The 17,285-nt window shown below is 38.0% G+C and overlaps 1 protein-coding gene across 1 annotated transcript in view; it reads left to right on the top strand.

Moving 5' to 3' along the window:
- Window positions 1-3,173: 3,173 nt before the first annotated feature.
- Window positions 3,174-17,285, top strand: part of LOC150080486 (complex III assembly factor LYRM7) — a 78,784-nt gene continuing 64,672 nt past the window's right edge. Inside the window, exon 1 of the mRNA XM_090381480.1 lies at window positions 3,174-3,480. Coding sequence (XP_090237606.1) covers window positions 3,463-3,480 — 18 coding nt within the window. The 5' untranslated portion in view covers window positions 3,174-3,462. The remainder of the gene's footprint in view (window positions 3,481-17,285) is intronic.

Here is a 17,285-nt window from a genome sequence, read left to right as displayed (position 1 = left end):
TATATATATATTTGAGTTAAGTTAATGGTGGTAAGTTATAATGTATAACATGAAATGAAAGCTAGTAAGATAGCTTCTCAAGAAAAACCAAAAACCTGGGAAAAAAATATATATATGCCAAAAATAAAGCAAGTAAAATCTTGCATATCAATAACATAAAATAAGCCATACAAATGTACAATAAAAATGTTAATTATAGGCGATCAGATACATTGAAAGGGACTTTTTCGAGGGCTAACCCTTTCAATGTATCAACCATAATTAACGAGCTATCCGTTTCTGTAGTCATCGTCCAGCATAACTTGTCCGAATAATGGTAAAAATAGCCAGATAGTAACATTAATGAGATAGAGAGCCATAAATAATATATAAATATATTATTTAACAAAGGTATTTTCGTTGATATACTGTATTCCAATTTAGTAGTCATTGATATATTCCAATTTAGCAGTAAGCTGGCTGGCTAGATGAGAAGGTTTTTCTTGAGAAGCTATCTTACTAGCTTTCATTTCATGTTATACATTATAACTTACCACCATTAACTTAACTCAAATAATATACAGACGGATATAATGTTTAATCATTTTTTGATGGCATTAATCCGATCTGTCACGAATTAATTAATATTATATATTAGAAATAATATTACAAAATAGATATAAATTAACTGTCCCATTTGCTTTTTACATACTTGATTACCAGTCATCAATGATGTTTAGATAGATGGTAAATGTCAGACTGCTCAGCACATGGATGACTGGACCCAGGGTAACCCAGCAGAACATCGCCCAAAGCATGACACCGTTGCCACTGGCTTGTTTTCATCCCATGGTGCATCCATGCACCATCACTTCCCATTGTAAGCACTGTCGCCAGTGAACCATGGTTTGCATGGGCACTTTGAGTGGCCTGTGTCTATGCAGCCCCATTTTCAGAAGGGTTCAATGTAATCTGTGTTGTGACACATTGCTCCTATCACCAGCATTCGAATTACCGGCGAGTTGCACCCCAGTGGCCCTTCTGTTGCCACATACTATCCGGGAGAGCCTTCACTGACCTCGAGCATTGATGAGCTGTGGTCGTCCAACACCGCGCCAGTAGTTCGTGGGTTTTCCCTCCTCGGATCATTTTCGGTAGGTACTAACCACTGCTGACCCTGAGCATCCAACTAGCCATGCCGTTTTGGATATGCTCTTACTCAGTAATCTGGCCATTACAATTTGGCCTCTGTCAGACTTGCTTAAGTCTTCTGCCTTTCCTATCTGAAGAACAAGAGTAACACTGATTAACGGAGCTCAGTATCAGGTGTTTTTATACTGTGTCCCGATTCGCGCACGCGCCGTAGTTCACCTGCAGTTGCTTCGATTTGCATGAAGACTTGCTGGTTATAGTGTTTTGGTTCATCGGTCAATATATATATATATATATATATATATATATATACATGATTATCGGGATGGAAGTTGAAATAGACCCACAGATTTAAACAGTGAAAATTAGCCTGCCAAAACTACTACTGTACACTACTAAAGAGAACAAAGCCGTGTTAGAGAAGAAGGATATCTTCGCCTGCCTTAGTGAAAAATACCATCAGGCACTCAGAAACCCATTGAAAGCAAAGCTGAACGGAAGGACACATAGGTAAAGCCATGAACAGCTTTGCAGTCCCAGTGCTAACATACACCTTCCAGATTATAGGATTGACTAATACTGAGCTGGAGGTTATTAGGAGAAAGAGAAAGATAATGGGCAACTTTTTATGTTATTTTTATACGCTTTGCATACATTGGGAGTGTTGCCTCTGGCAGATTTAAAATCTTTAATCTAACAAAATAATTTGCTATCTTTTTATGATTGTTGTTGCTTTTTCATGTCATGAATTCATAATAATATACTGTATAACATAATATTAAGTCAGGCTAGCAAATATACAAAAGTCCCCCAAAACAAAGAAAATGTGTCGAGCGCGGTTTTGTTTACAATATATTTTTTGTGTAGTGTTCTAGACAGTTTGAATAACGCAACAAAATAATAAAAATCAGCGTCAGTGTATCTCTTGAGACATGTTAAAAAAAAAAAAATATATATATATATATATATACATATATAAACGCAGTTGCTGATACATGGTTAGATGTAGTCCCCTGATCATGTATCAATATTTATTTCTGCTGATATCCTATCAAGCATTTTTGCATTACCTATATTAGACCGTTTACTAAAATTATTTCCCCCCATATCTGATGACAGCTATACCATTTTCATTTTATTTTTATACCATTTTCATTTTATTTTTATACCATTTTCATTTTATACTTATTTTCATATTTATTTGCATTTATTAATATTTTGTGTACTAATTTTACTTTACGGTTCCCCTACTTTATATTGGCTTGGCAATTTAGCCCATATTTTACTTAATTCATAATAACCTCTAGGATATTAACATTCTTTTTCTACTTTCCTCACCCTTACAGTTGCTAGCACCTTGCGCAACTTTCACATCCATTTATACTTACTCAATTAAATTAATTATTAATGCAAATTATATATATATATATATGAATATATATATTTTTCATGATTTGTAAAATTCGGCGTCCCCGAAAAAAAATGGCGCATCGGGCAAGATGCGCTATTTGTACAGTTACATGTACAATGTACGTTACCACATGCTCAATGCCAACTTCAGAACAATATTTAAAATCTCTCCCAGGCATACTTAAAAATCCTGGATGTCTCGGAGAGATTTGAAGTTCCTGTCGTACCTTGCTAATTGGGCACATAGCACAACCCCAGGGGCTCACATCTGGTGAGTATGGGCTTGGCACACCCAGGGTTCTGAGCTGGATGTCATCATTCTTCTCCTTCTTGATGATTCCCTTCTGCTTCTGACTCTCTCTCTCTCTCTCTCTCTCTCTCTCTCTCTCTCTCTCTCTCTCAGGGTAATTCAGATTTTTTTTTTTCCTGCTGGTGCAGCATAAGCTCTAGGCTTCCTTGCACCATATGGCTAATAATAATAATAATAATAGTTCGTATTGCGCCTGAACTCAATTTTTTAATAGGTTATTTACCAAGTTTGACAAAAATTTTTCATTTTGGGCACCAAGTTAAATGCCTCCAGGATAAGCGACTCGACATGTCGTGGCTGAGGTTGTTTGTGAGAACGACGTTATCGACACTTGTTCGTCTGAAAGTGTGATTTTGAATTAACAATTGTTCGCAAATTCGATTAACTTTTCGTTCATTTTAATTTCCAAGCTGCTTTTATTAATCAAAACAACATTTTACACAAGCCCCTCTATCGGTGGGCATCACTAAACAAGAGTGATGTTTTGCCTGTTTTTTGACGTTCTGTGTAGTGTCTAGTTTCGTCATCGGCGAGCATGCTTTTAGTGGAGAAATATGATTATAATGAACAATTAGAATCTTTTCAAGGTGATAAATAAAAAGAAAGTAATTATGTGTGCTCGTAAAGAGGTATGGTTTATTACGTATTGTACAATTACTTTCACGTTTGCGATGTTTTGTTCTAAATTGGACCCAACGCCGTTCCTTTTGAAAAGCTGACTAAATTTTGAGGAGTACCAGCTTGTAAAGTTTAATCAATTATAGCCTAGTCGCCCTTGTGGTTGGGGTCTCCGGAACTGAAGCCACCCAAGAACAAATTTGTTTGTAGTGTATAAGTGTACTGTCACGTTTTGACGTTTGTAAAAGCTATCAGTGTAGAAGTAAACATTCCCTTCCTTCAAACAAATTTTCTCGATGCGCTACTGGATAGTAGGGCTGGTCGGTTTGTTACTGGCGGACCAGTGTTTTTAACTGTACAGCGTTTGCCGGTTTGATTATTAAAAAAAAAAAAACCTATTATATATTTAGGCCACCCGAATAATTAAATTCGGTAATACTCCAGAACACGGTGCCCCTTTGACAATTACGTCGAGAAGAAGAGGGGGAAAGCAGTGACGTACGGTTCGTAACTCCGCCCACTCACTGCGTTCCCCCTCTTCTTCTCGACAACTGCACGTGGCGAATGTCACGCGACATAACAGTATGGCGGAACCGAAAAATAACGAAATTATCGGCAACAGCAATTTTTTCGGAGCAGCAGCCAAAATAATTGCAAATTAAACACTAATTTCGTTCTTCAAAACGAAAAAAAAATAATGGGACGCAGCAAACGACCAATTTTAGACAAATAACTCGCGAAGTCCCGCAAAAAGGTAACCTACCATTTTTAATTAAACACAAACGAAAGACAATTAAAAACGTAATTCCCAATTCAAAAACGTTCTTCAAAACGAAAAAAATACAATGAGACGCAGCAAACGACCAATTTTCGACAAAAAACTCGAAGCCCCGCAAAAAGGTAACCTACCATTTTTAATTAAACACAAACGAAAGACAATTAAAAACGTAATTCCCAATTCAAAAACGTTCTTCAAAACGAAAAAAATACAATGAGACGCAGCAAACGACCAATTTTCGACAAAAAACTCGAAGCCCCGCAAAAAGGTAACCTACCATTTTTAATTAAACACAAACGAAAGACAATTAAAAACGTAATTCCCAATTCAAAAACGTTCTTCAAAACGAAAAAAATACAATGAGACGCAGCAAACGACCAATTTTCGACAAATAACTCGCGAAGTCCCGCAAAAAGGTAACCTACCATTTTTAATTAAACACAAACAAAAGACAATTAAAAACGTAATTCCCAATATACATTTTTTTTTTTCGTCCAACGACTGGTTTTTGCTTGAATCCTTCCCGAAGTCGCATGAAAACATAACCTTTTCTGGCTAAACAGAAACGAAAGTCAATTAACACGTGCAACGAACAATAAAATTGCTCTTTGCATAAGCACAAAACGGCAACATACAATTTTTTCTTTCTTTTTTTTAAAAACGCAACGGACACACTACTACGTTAATAATACGTGAAAATAACACAGAAATACAAGACAAACTAAACTCACCTCACAGCAGCAAAAAACAAAGAAACGGTTTACCAGCAGGATGGAACGGGATAACGACAAAATGAAAACCACGAGGCAATAACCAGAAAATCAAGAAGTAACAACTCAGCACCGTACGCACTAAAAACCAACATTCAAAAGAAAGAACACGCAACGAATTTCGCATTTAGCGCTCCAGTGACGTCGTGTCACGTGCCATCCACGTGAAACGAAGAGGGGAAGCAGTCAGTAGGCGGGATCAAAACCTGTCAGTCACTGCTTCCCCCATTCTGACAGCCAATTACAAGGGGGCACCGTATATTGGAGTATGGCCTTAAATTCATCCGCGGTGCTGTCTTATGTAATAGTGGCATGGGATGCAAGTGAGCTTATGCAGCATCAGCCAAAAAAAAAAAATACAAAACAATCCCCCCTAAATGTTTGTCCAGTACCTTCTTAAATTTATTTAACCTATCAACTTCCACAACGACAGATGGAAGTTTGTTCCAGCAATTAACCACCAGCTGGCTAAAGACAAATTTCCGCACATCTATACATCTGTGCTTCCTCAATTTCAATTTATGACCCCTTAGGTTCGTAATCTGAACAATTGGACGAATCCCATCAGAATTCAGCATGCTCAACCCATTCAAGGCCTTATACACCTCAATCAGATCACCTCACAGGTGCCTAGTCTCCAGCTGCTGCAATTTGCAGAACTTAAGCCTCTTCTGGTAAGAGGATCCCTTCATTCCCCTCACCAATCTTGTTGCCCTTCTCTGTACACGCTCAAGCAAATCTATATCCTTCCTAAAATGAGGCTTCCGGACCTGCATGCAGTACTCAAGGCATGGCCTGACCATTGCTATATACATAGGGACAATCACCTCCTTTTCCCTGCTAGCAAAATTGCTTTTTGCTTGCAGTGAAAAGGAGGTGATTGTTTTTGCTAGCAGGGAAAAGGAGGTGATTGATATATATATATATATATATGATATAGACCAATGAGCCAAAACATTGACCACCTACCTAATATGATGTTGGCTCTCCATGTGCAGCCAAAACAGCTTTACCTGATGAGGCATGGACTGTATATCATTGACAACACCCCATGACCTGCACTGGCAGCCTGTCTGCATTGCTCAGAAAACTTCATATCTAACTGCACAATTAATTACTCCCAGTCTTTTTCATTTTCTACCACCTTAAGTGTAGCACCACACAGTTGGTATGTTTCTCTGGGGTTACTTTTACCCATATGCAGTATGTTGCATTTTTCAATGTTAAACTTCAATTGCCACTTCTCAGCCCATCTGCCCAAATTTTCTAGATCCTGTTGCAGTAACACACTGCCATTACTGTCATTAACAACCCTGCCAACCTTTGTATCATTTGCAAACTTCGATACTAAGCCTGATATACCTTCATCAGTGTCATTGATAAATATACAAAACAACAGTGGACCCAACACCGAACCCTGTGGGACTCCACTAATAACATTAGTCCACGAAGAGCAGCACCCATCGATTACCACCCTCTGTCTTCTCCCACTCAACCATCCTTTTATCCATTGTCGCAACTTACCCTTAATACCATTCTGCTCCAATTTGTACAGTAGTCTTCCAAGCGCAACAATGTCAAAAGCTTTCCTGAAATCCAAGTATATGATATCAAAATTATTTTTTGCATCCAGTTCCTTTGTAACCACATCATAATAACCAATCAAATTGGTTAAACAAGACCTCTCCTTAACAAACCCATGCTGTCTTAATTACAACTGCAGTCTTGTCTAGATGATCCTGCAATGCTTCTTTAACCAGGGACTCCATTATTTTCCCCAGAACACGTTTAAACTTGTGTTCTGGGGAAAATAATGGAGTTGATTCCTGTCAACTTCCACAACTTGTGTTGTGGAAGTTGATAGGTATTTGTGTCACCTTTTGAACTCCCTTTGTGAATTGAGGACACAGTTGCACATCTCCAGTCCGTGGGGACCTCCACTGAGTTCAACGATGCTCTCATAATTATGGCTTAGGGTTTGCTTACTTCCTTTGCCTCCGCCTTTAATATAACTGGATAGATCCCATCCACCCCAGGTGCCTTTCTTATGTGTAACTTGAAGAATTTCTCCTCCACTTTGTTCTCAGTTATTACAAAATCATTAAGCATCCTGTTACAATTTGATAACCTTGGGCATTTTCAAACCTTAACTCCTCATTAATGTCTCTTAATTGCATGTGTTCTATGGCCGATTTGTCTGTTTGCTGGACGAAAAACCCTAGTTTTTGGGGAAGAAAACGTTGCTGTCTACGCCTGAGACCAACTAACTCAGCCATGAAAGAAAAAAATTTCCTCACATCATCGACGGGATTCGAACCCGGGCCTTTTTCACACAGTGTGGGGAGCACGTTGACGATACCACTGCGCTCCCCGCACGGACTACCAGTTTGATTATTAAATGAAACAAATAAGCTGAAACATAATGAAATAATAATAAAACAAACATAACGAAACAAATAAACTGCACCATCGTGGATGAAATGCTGCATTACGTCGCTGTTCATCTTGCACTACGGGTGCTGTTACCTCTGTGAAATATCAACAAAACACATTTTTTTATCTTGGCATGTTGTTATCTCTCTTGACATTAAAAAGGTTTTCCTCCTAGTGATATTTGTTCGAGCGAGTGGGAAAAAAGGGCAGGTCAATTTACGTCACTACAAGGCGCCTCCGTGGCTACGGTGGCGCCTCTGTAGCCAGGTGGGCAGGAGCAGCAGTGCGTAGCACACGCTTCTTGATTAGACCGGGGTTCGAGCCCGTGATCACCAAATACGGAGGATGTGGAAAGGTCAGGGAATGACCACCGCATATCCCCGGAGCAATATGGCCTTAGTTGCTAATGCTCCTAAAAACCAAATAACAAACAAACAAACAATTACTCGCTTTTGTCGTTTGTGCTATGCAGTTAAACAGTGTTTTTAAGTAAGCCTAGTGTAGGACAGAAGCATGAGCATAAAATGCTTTCTCTTCACAATAAATTATCGGTGATAGAAAAACTTGAAAAACGTTCTTCAGTGTCCAGCATCTGTCTTGAGTACGGCATCACAAAACAAACCGTGTCGGACCTTAAAAAGAAAAAAAGTGAAATTCATAATTTTGTTCTCAAGTTTAGCATAGAGAAAGAAAAAAGTAAAGTTAAACGAATGCAAATGCCTACTGATAAAGCACTAGATGATGCTGTGTACGAATGGTTTTCCCAACTTCATTCGTCTGGTTTGGCTGTGTGAGGAATAGAAATTCAAGCAGCGGTGGAGAGACTGGCTAAACAGTTAGGAAATAAACAATTTAAAGCGAGCTCAGGTTGACTTTTTAGATTTAGAAGACTGCATAACATTTCAAACAAGAAAATGTGTGGGGAAATTCTTAATGCTAATTTTGAAGCTGTTGAGTCTTTCGGGAAACAACTGAATTATTTTATTCAAAAGGAGGGCTATCAATTGAACCAGGTGTACAACTTTGATGAGACAGGACTGTTTCGGAGAGCTCTGCCTGAAAACACACAAGCGTCAAAGACTGAGAAAACCACACCTGGAAGAAAAATAAGCAAGGAATGTGTTTCAGCATTGCCGTGTGCAAATGCCGACGGAAGCCATATGTTAAAAACTGTCATCGTTGGGAAAAGCTAAAAACCACATGCCCTAAAAAACATTGTAGTAATGGACGATCTACCGGTACTCAACTACATTTTCCACAATGCATGGTTTACCACGGAAATAACAATGGATTGGATCCACAAGAAAGCTGTGTCAGAAATCAGAAGACATCAAATCAAAGATTTGAAAATCTCAGAAGACGAAGTAAAGGCCTTGGTTTTGCTAGATAACTCACCAACCCATCCTGACGTTGACAAACTTGTCAGTTGGGATAAGAAGATTAAGTGCATGTTCCAGCCTATGGACCAAGGGGTGATCTACATGGCAAAGCGGCTCTACAGAAAGAAGTGTTTGAGTGAAGTCCTAGCAGTTGAGGAGCCACTAGTTAGTGAAGAAGACAGAAGAGGACAACAGACATTGAAAAATTTAAAGTCATACAACATAAGATTTATGATTTACAACTTTGCTGATGCTGCAAAAGAAATCAATTCAAAAACTTTGGCGAATTCATGGAAAAAACTTCTCTTAGATGAAGAGGCTAATCCAGAAACAGATGGTTGCGAGACAAGACTTTCATGAGACTACAACGAGGAGGGGAAAAAGCTGTGTCCTTAGAGGAGATAGAGTCATGGATGGAAGATGATGATCCTGGCTACCACATCATGACCGAAGAGGAGATTGCAGGTGGTGTAATGGAAGCAGCGGAAAGTTCAGACGAGGAAGTTGAAGTGAGCAACAACTCTCAGCCAAAAATTAAGGTAAGCGAAGTGAAAGACCACGTGAACTTCATAATTCAGTACGTTGAACAATCAACAAATGAAAACATATCTGCCTATTATGAACGCTTAAGACACCTACGTGAATTGGTAGTTAAGGAAATAAACTTCAAGCAATCAAAAAAAAAAGTAAATTTTTCAAACCAGTGAATGCGGCAAGTGATGTAAGTGATGATGAACCATTGCAATCTTGTTCTAAGTGATTATGGACATATGTATTTTTAATGTACATACATACATATATTTACTACATATTTTTGACTATGTACATACATATTTTTAATGTAAAATAAACATGTTTTTACTGTTATCCCTGTACATTATGTTGTTTAAATAAGCTTTACCCAAATTACAAAGCTTATTTCATATAATCCGGACACCTCTCAGTCCCTATTCTGGTTTAATGTGGGTTTACTGTAATAAGAAAACTACAAATATTTACACATGACTAAACTATTTACAATCATACCTCTACTAGGCAGAATGCGCTGGTCCCTCAGGAACTAGTTGTTGTTGGTGACTCTATTGTCAGGAAGACGAGAAATATATTATGCAAAAAGGATAGGTGGAACAGGACCAGGCTACATCTACCAGGGGCAAAAGTTGATGATGTAGAGCAGATATAATCTTTTAAGGGCACAAAGGGTGATATTGTTGTACACCTTGGTACTAATGACCTTAAGAGTAAGAGACCTGCAGATTTAATTAACAAGTACTGGTCAAAATGTCAAAAAAAAGTCACGAGCTAGGGTTGAATTTGAAAATTTGAAAGACACGATAGACGGGAATATATGATGAGAACCTTGTCAATCAATTCGGCCCTGGAGAGGTTGTGCAAGGCTCATGGGGTAGAATTTTTTTCAGCGTGGTCTGTGCTTGCTAACAGGAGAGTGCTTCTACAATGATGGGATACACTTAAATAGAAAGGGTGCAAGAATATTTGCTGATGCTATCGAGGCAGTGTTAGGTGGCTCGGAAAACTGTTATCGTGAGGAGATTCATAGACTAAAAGATTGATAGTAGCTGCAGGCAGAGGCAAAAGTGATTCTTGCAGTGCTTCTATTGTAATGAACAGCAACCTAGAGAGAAAGTTGCTGGGGGATTTCAAGAGCTGCTGGCAGTCATCATGGAACAAGTAATTACATGGGCTGTGTTAGGGTAACTTGCATGCTAAAAGTATAGTAAATAATGAATTTGTAGTGCTGATCTAGACATTAAAGGCAGATATTGTAGGGATATCAGAGACACAGTATCACACAGATATAAGCAGAGCAGAATTGGAATTTGGTGAGTACAATGTGTACAGAAAGGATAGACAGGGGAAGAAGGGAGGAGGCTTTATGCTGTTAGTTAAGAAACACACAAAATCTAAGGAAGTGCATCCAGTTGACATGGCTGGACAGTGCACTGTTGAATTAGTTTGGTGTGATGTAAAGACTAGGAAAGTGAAAATGACAGTAGGAATGTGTTATAGGCCTAATGACTCTGATGAGTACAACGAACAATTGTGCAGAGAAATAGTGGGCCAGTAAATCAGAATGTCTTTTAATGGGAGATTTTAACTTTTCAGATATTGACTGCAACTTGTGGTTGGTCACTTGCACACTAGCAAGACTTTTGTGGATTTATTGGAGTATTATTTTCTACAACATGTTCGAAGCACAACCAGAGGGGGTAATACTCTTGATCTGTGATGACTCATGCATTAGGAATTTGCAGATAAAGCAATCAGTATGTGACAGTTTACTGATGTGGGATTTATTTAAAGATGTAACTACCATCAAGGGTAAAAGGAAGGGATTTGTTTTCGTAAAAGTGACTGCAGTGTCTCAGGCAGTTTTTGAAATCTATACAGTGGGATCAACTGATGATGATAAAAACAGTGAATTCTAAATGGTAGGCCATCAGGGAATTAAAATTGGAAGCTACTAGGCTGTTCATACCAACTAGGAAATACTATTCAAGATTGAGGCCTAAATGGATGTCAGATGAACTAATGAGGCTCGTGACAGAGAAGAAAAATGCATTGGATATATATAAATTAGCAGGTGACACAGAAGCCTATGGCAGATATGAGCTAGTCTGTAATCAAGTCACAAAGGAGGTTAGGCAAGCGAAGGCTGATTACGAGAAATCCTTGGCAAAGGATGGAAAGAAAAAACAACAAAGATTTTACTTATATAAACTCTAGAAGGAAGGGGATGAATCAGATTGGTCCACTTGATGTTGGCTGTTCGACTGTTGATGATCCTGCTCAGATAGCTGACAAACTGAATGATTATTCTGTATTTACATTCACACATGAGGAATTCTGTAAGGAAGGGAAGGACAGAAGTTTACTAAATTCTAACAGGGAGCTAAATGATTTTGTAATAACGGAGAGCAAAGTGGAGGAGAAATTGTTGAAGTTAAACATAAAAAAAGGCACCTGGGGCAGATGTAATCCATCCAGTTATATTGAACGAAGCAGAGAGGGAAGTTAGCAATCCCTTAGCCATAATTATGACAGTATCCTTAGATTCAGAAGAGATGGTCTCCATGGACTGGAGATGTGCAAATGTATCCCCAGTTCAGAAAGGGTGATTCAAATAATGCAAATTCAAAGGGTGATACAAATAATTACAGAACTGTTAGTTTAACTTCTGTTCTTGGGAAAATAACGGAGTCACCGGTCAAAGAAGTGATGGAGGATCACCTAGAAAAGACTGCAGTAATAGTTCCAACACAGCATGAGTTTGTTAAGGGGAAGTCTTGTCTGTTCAATTTGATTGGATACTGCAATGTGGTCACAAAGGAACTGTGTGCAAAAAATAATTCTGATATCATATACTTGGATTTCAGGAAAACTTTTGATACTGTTGCACATGGAAGACTGCTGTACAAATTAGAGTGATATGGCATTAAGGGCAAGTTGCTGCAATGGATAAAGGGATGGCTGAGTGGGAGACAGCATTGAGTGTTAATAAATGGACACTGCTCTACGTGGACTAATATTATTAGCAGAATCTCCCAGAGTTCAGTGCTGTGCCCATTGTTGTTTTGTGTATTTATTGATGAAGGTATATCAAGCTTAATGTCCAATTTTGCAGATGATACAAAGGTTGGCAGGGTTGTTAATAATAGTAAAGACAGTATGCTACTGGTACTGCAACAGGATCCAGAAAAGTTAGGTAGATGGGCTGAAAAGTGGCAACTGAAGTTTAATATTGACTAATGCATATGGGTAGCAGTAACCCAAAAGAAACATACCAACTCTGTGGTACTTCACTCAGGGAGGTGGAGAATGAAAACGACCTGGTGGTAATTGTGCAATCAAATATGAAGTTTTTTGAGCAGTGCAGGCAGGCTGCCAGAGCAGATCATCAAGTTTTGTCAATGATATATAGGAATTTTTGCTAGCAGAGACGAGGTAATTATACCTTTGTATAAGGCACCTGTGAGGTGATCTGATTGAGGTGTACAAGGCCTTGAAATAGTTTGAGCAGGCCCAATGATGATGTGATACTTCCACTTGCTGAGATTAAGAACCCGAGGAGGCATAGATTCAAATTGAGGAAAGACAGTTGTATAATAGATGTGCAAAAGTTTGCCTTTAGCCAGTGGGTAGTTGATTGCCTGAATAGACTTTCATCTGTTGTTGTGTAAGTTGATAGCTTAAATAAATTCAAGGCTGAACTAGACATACATTTGGAGTGATCAGATGGGTGAAATGGGGAGGTTTTTTTTCTTTGGTTGGTGGTCTATAAGCTTGATTTCTTGCATCATATGCCTCTGGTAATGCTAATACTATATCAGGACAATAGGTCCCTTCAGCTGACATTAATATACAAAAAACATTACAATGGAACAACAAATGATGCCGGGTGTGGTCATGTGCATGAGTGAAGACAGTGCACGAGGTTGGTGAATGTAATGGAAGGAACACAAATGGGTTACTGGACAACATAAAAACACTTGCTGTTGACAATATACAGTGCCTATGTGGGATGCTTTGCAATACAACTGCCTCCATAACATTCACCCACCTCTTGCACGTGGTTCACTGTCTAATACATGACCATGCGTGGCATCATTTGATGTTCCATTGTAATGTTTTTGTATATTAATGCCAGCCGATGAAGGGAACAATTGTACCGATATAGTTTGCATATTTGTAAATATTTTAGTCCTGCTGTTTCGGATGCAACAATATTCCTCGTGGATTATGGAACCCGAAGCAAAAGGCCTTTTCCTAAATGACCCGTGTAAACGCAGGTAAATAATTACATAGTTATAGTTATTTGACCTTGAAAATGCTATGTGGTGGGGTAGCCAATGGAAGAAGAGGGATGCTGGTCACGTGGTACAAGTGGGCGGGGAAATTATGTCACTACAAATGCACAGGTAAATAATTACGTAGGTCATTTCCTGATTAGATATCGATCAGTGCGTTTTGATGGGTGTATCTTTTACATAGAAAAGATTTCAGTTACTCCGTGATACCTCTACATTTTATGTCGAAAAGCATGCGCAGGGGTTGGCAAGCAAAGCCCCCTAGTTATTTTTATTATTATCCATATAGTGCAAGGAAGCCTGAGGCTTATGCTGCACCAATCAAAAAAAAAATTCCGAGTTGCCCTGAGAGAGAGAGAGAGAGGGGGGGGGAATGACCAAGAAAGAGAAGAATGATGATATCCAACTGAGGACCCTGGGTATGCCAAGCCCATACTCACCAGATACGAGCCCCTTTGGGTGTATGCAAGGCAGTTTTTTTGTCTAGTAGCATCCCCTCACTTTAGTTTGTTTTGGATTTAATGTTATATACATGTATATGAAGACACTGCCCAGTGTTAATTTTAAAAAAAATATATGTTTTTAACTTTTTGCATTTGCATGAAGACTGCTTCTTTCAAAGAAGAACATGTCGGTAGTAACCAGTTTATTCCTCCAGAAAAAAACATTAAAGAAAAGAACTGTATTTTTGACATTGACTGACTGAAATATGCTAGATGTTCTGACCATTTGCAGTAGATAACAATTTAATTTGGAAAGTCTGGGATAACCCTCTGTTGCTGATCCTCCACCAAGAGGACTTATCCTAGACTTTCTAAAAATAAGAAGATGAGTACACCTTTCTTAGACACCAGTGACTTTAGATATACCAATTTCTAAGGCTATGGCATAATAGTTGAAACAATTACGGTATTGTACTAATTTTTTCTGTACTGGACTTCACTTATTTCAGTAGGTTATTTATTTTAGTAGAGTTAGACTAGCCTTAAATTTTTTGAATATTGCAATTGTGCTGAGTGGATTAAAATAGGGCATTTTAATAAGTGCAAAAGTTAACTAAATGACCTTTTTTATCCTATGGAGAACTTTTCTGCAATTTTCATGATTGGTTGATAGTATGAGAATTTTGCTGTGTGACATTTGTCTCTAATTGGTTTCTACTGATCATGACTGAAAAATTCCAATCAAACTGATAGCCACAAAAGTCACAATTTGTGACAAATTTTCTTGCTGTGATTGCAGTATAATTGTGCATACCTATCCAAATGGTCCGGCATTACTTCTCTAACTAGTGATTCCATTATTTTCCCAGGAACAGATGTTAAGCTAACAAGGTCTGTAATTTCTCTTGTCACCTTTGATCCCCTTTATGAATTGTGGATATACATATTCACACATATCCAATCCATAGGGACCTCCTTTGAATCCAGTGATGCTCTCATAATTATGGCTAAATGTTTGCTTACCTCCTTTGCTGCTCCCTTAATATAATTGGATAGATTCCATCTGCCCCAGGTGCCTTTTTTATGTCCATTCTCAACCATTTCTCTTCCACTTTCCTTTCAGTTATCACAAAGTCATTTAGTTCATCGTTAGTTTGATAAACTTCTGACAGTCCCTTTCCAAAAGAATGTGTCATGTGTGAATGTAGATGCAAAATTCCTATAAATTTGTCCACAACCTGAGCAGGGTCATCAGCAATATTGGTCATCAACATTAACCCACAGACATCAAGTGGCTCAGCATGATTCAACCCCTTCGTTCTACTGTTAATATAAGCATAGAAGTCTTTGCTGTTTTTCTTTGCATTCTTTGCCATGATTCTCGTAACAACACTTGAAATATGAACCTGCATGGTCTTGACAGCATCAGCATAGATGTCAATACACATCTTCCAGACAAGTTTATGCATACAAAAAAAAAAAAAAAAAAAAACTGTAAATTTTTTCAAAAATATTGCTCCTGTATTTGTGGTTTTCAGATCATTGCAGATGAGAATGTTTTCACACAGCTCACCATTATATGGGTTTCAAACAAATACTAATAGCACGGCTAGGCTACTGATATCAGTGCTCTCGTCGAGTTTCAAGGTAAAATAAGGCGACAACTTACATATACGAATACGTTTTGAGAAGGTCGGCTGAGCAAAGTAAAATTATTCTTTTTACAGTAACATTAGAGAGCAGCACCTGTTTTATTTTGGCTAATTCATTGGATCCTAATATTGTCTTGCACAGGTCAATAGCACATGGTATTGGCTATTTCATTGGGTTTGAATATTGTGAAATAAAAACCAAGAATAGTTATTTTTTAGTTTGGCAGGAAAAAACCACCTTGTAGCTCCAACACAAAATCACAACACAGATCATTTCTGGGAATCCCCACCTTTCAAATATTGGATGGTCTTGTGATTGCAAAAGCACTCTACTGATTGCACCAGGATTCTCCCCCACTGCCTGAGCTGTGTACAGATCTTAGTGAATAGAGAACACTCTCTACAATCGCGTTTCTGCATCCAGTATTTTGCCATAAGTCCGAACTTCTTCCCCTCCTCATAACAATAGAAATTGCGGTATCGTAAATATGCCTATATCATTTAGAATCTAAATGATTTCATAATTAGCTGATAAATATTTTAATAGAAACCAAGCAGATGAAAATCTGCTATTTTGGATGCGACGCCCAAAGTACTCCCGGTCGAGAACCACAGATTTAGAGAATATTGGTAGGAAAGGTACACAAGAGGATCTGATTTCATTTCCAAATTAAAAAAAACATGGAAAATTTTAAAAAGTGGCATCTCTTATTAGCTACATTAATCATACAATGTTGTGCATCCCCTCCGCACAAAATACTGACTGGCGAAGAAAATGCACTCTGGTGCATTTTATTCGCCAGTTGGATTTGAATTTGGCACATCTTTTAGGTAGTTAATAAGCATGAAGAAAAAGGTTTTCAGTTTCTTTAAGTACACAATTTTGCAGTTTATCTGCTGGGAACTGAAATTAGTGATATTGGCAAAAATTGATTTATGCAAGATTTTTCTATTTTTGGTGTATTTTGTACTACAAAAACGTCATTTGAGTTCAACTCAGTGGGAAAAGCTTTAATTTTTAGGGTCCATAGTCGAATGAGGACCCTTATAATGTCACTCAGTTGTCTGTCTGTCCGTCCGTCCGTCTGTCACAGCATTGTACATCTGGAACCACTCAACCTATTGACTTGAAATTTTGCATGGGTTTGTACATCATGTGTGCCAACATAATGCCATATTGATTATTGACAAAAATTTGTCTGAGAAATGGGGGGGGGGACAAAATGTTGTTGACAACCTGTAGCTTATTATACACTGTTGGAAAGATCCCAACGAATAGGTTTAAAATATAATTTTAAAATATTTTTAAAATTAAAAATGGCGGTGCCAGACAGGAAAATGTAATTTTTGTGTTCTCTCCTTTATTTCTATCGCTAATGGAGCTAAAAATTTAAAAATCACATTAGCTATGTGTTATTCATTGCTTATCAAGGGAAAACTATTTCGATTGAAATCTATCATTTACTTTTTGTGTTAAAATTAAAAAAAAACAATTTTTTTATTGCACTTCGATAGTGTGCTTCTTTTTACTA

This window comes from Mastigoproctus giganteus, chromosome 9 (assembly GCF_048544385.1).
Source record: "Mastigoproctus giganteus isolate SK-2022 chromosome 9, ASM4854438v1, whole genome shotgun sequence".
NCBI classification, from domain to species: Eukaryota; Metazoa; Arthropoda; class Arachnida; order Uropygi; family Thelyphonidae; genus Mastigoproctus; species Mastigoproctus giganteus.
This window is presented reverse-complemented; position numbering and strand designations above follow the sequence as displayed.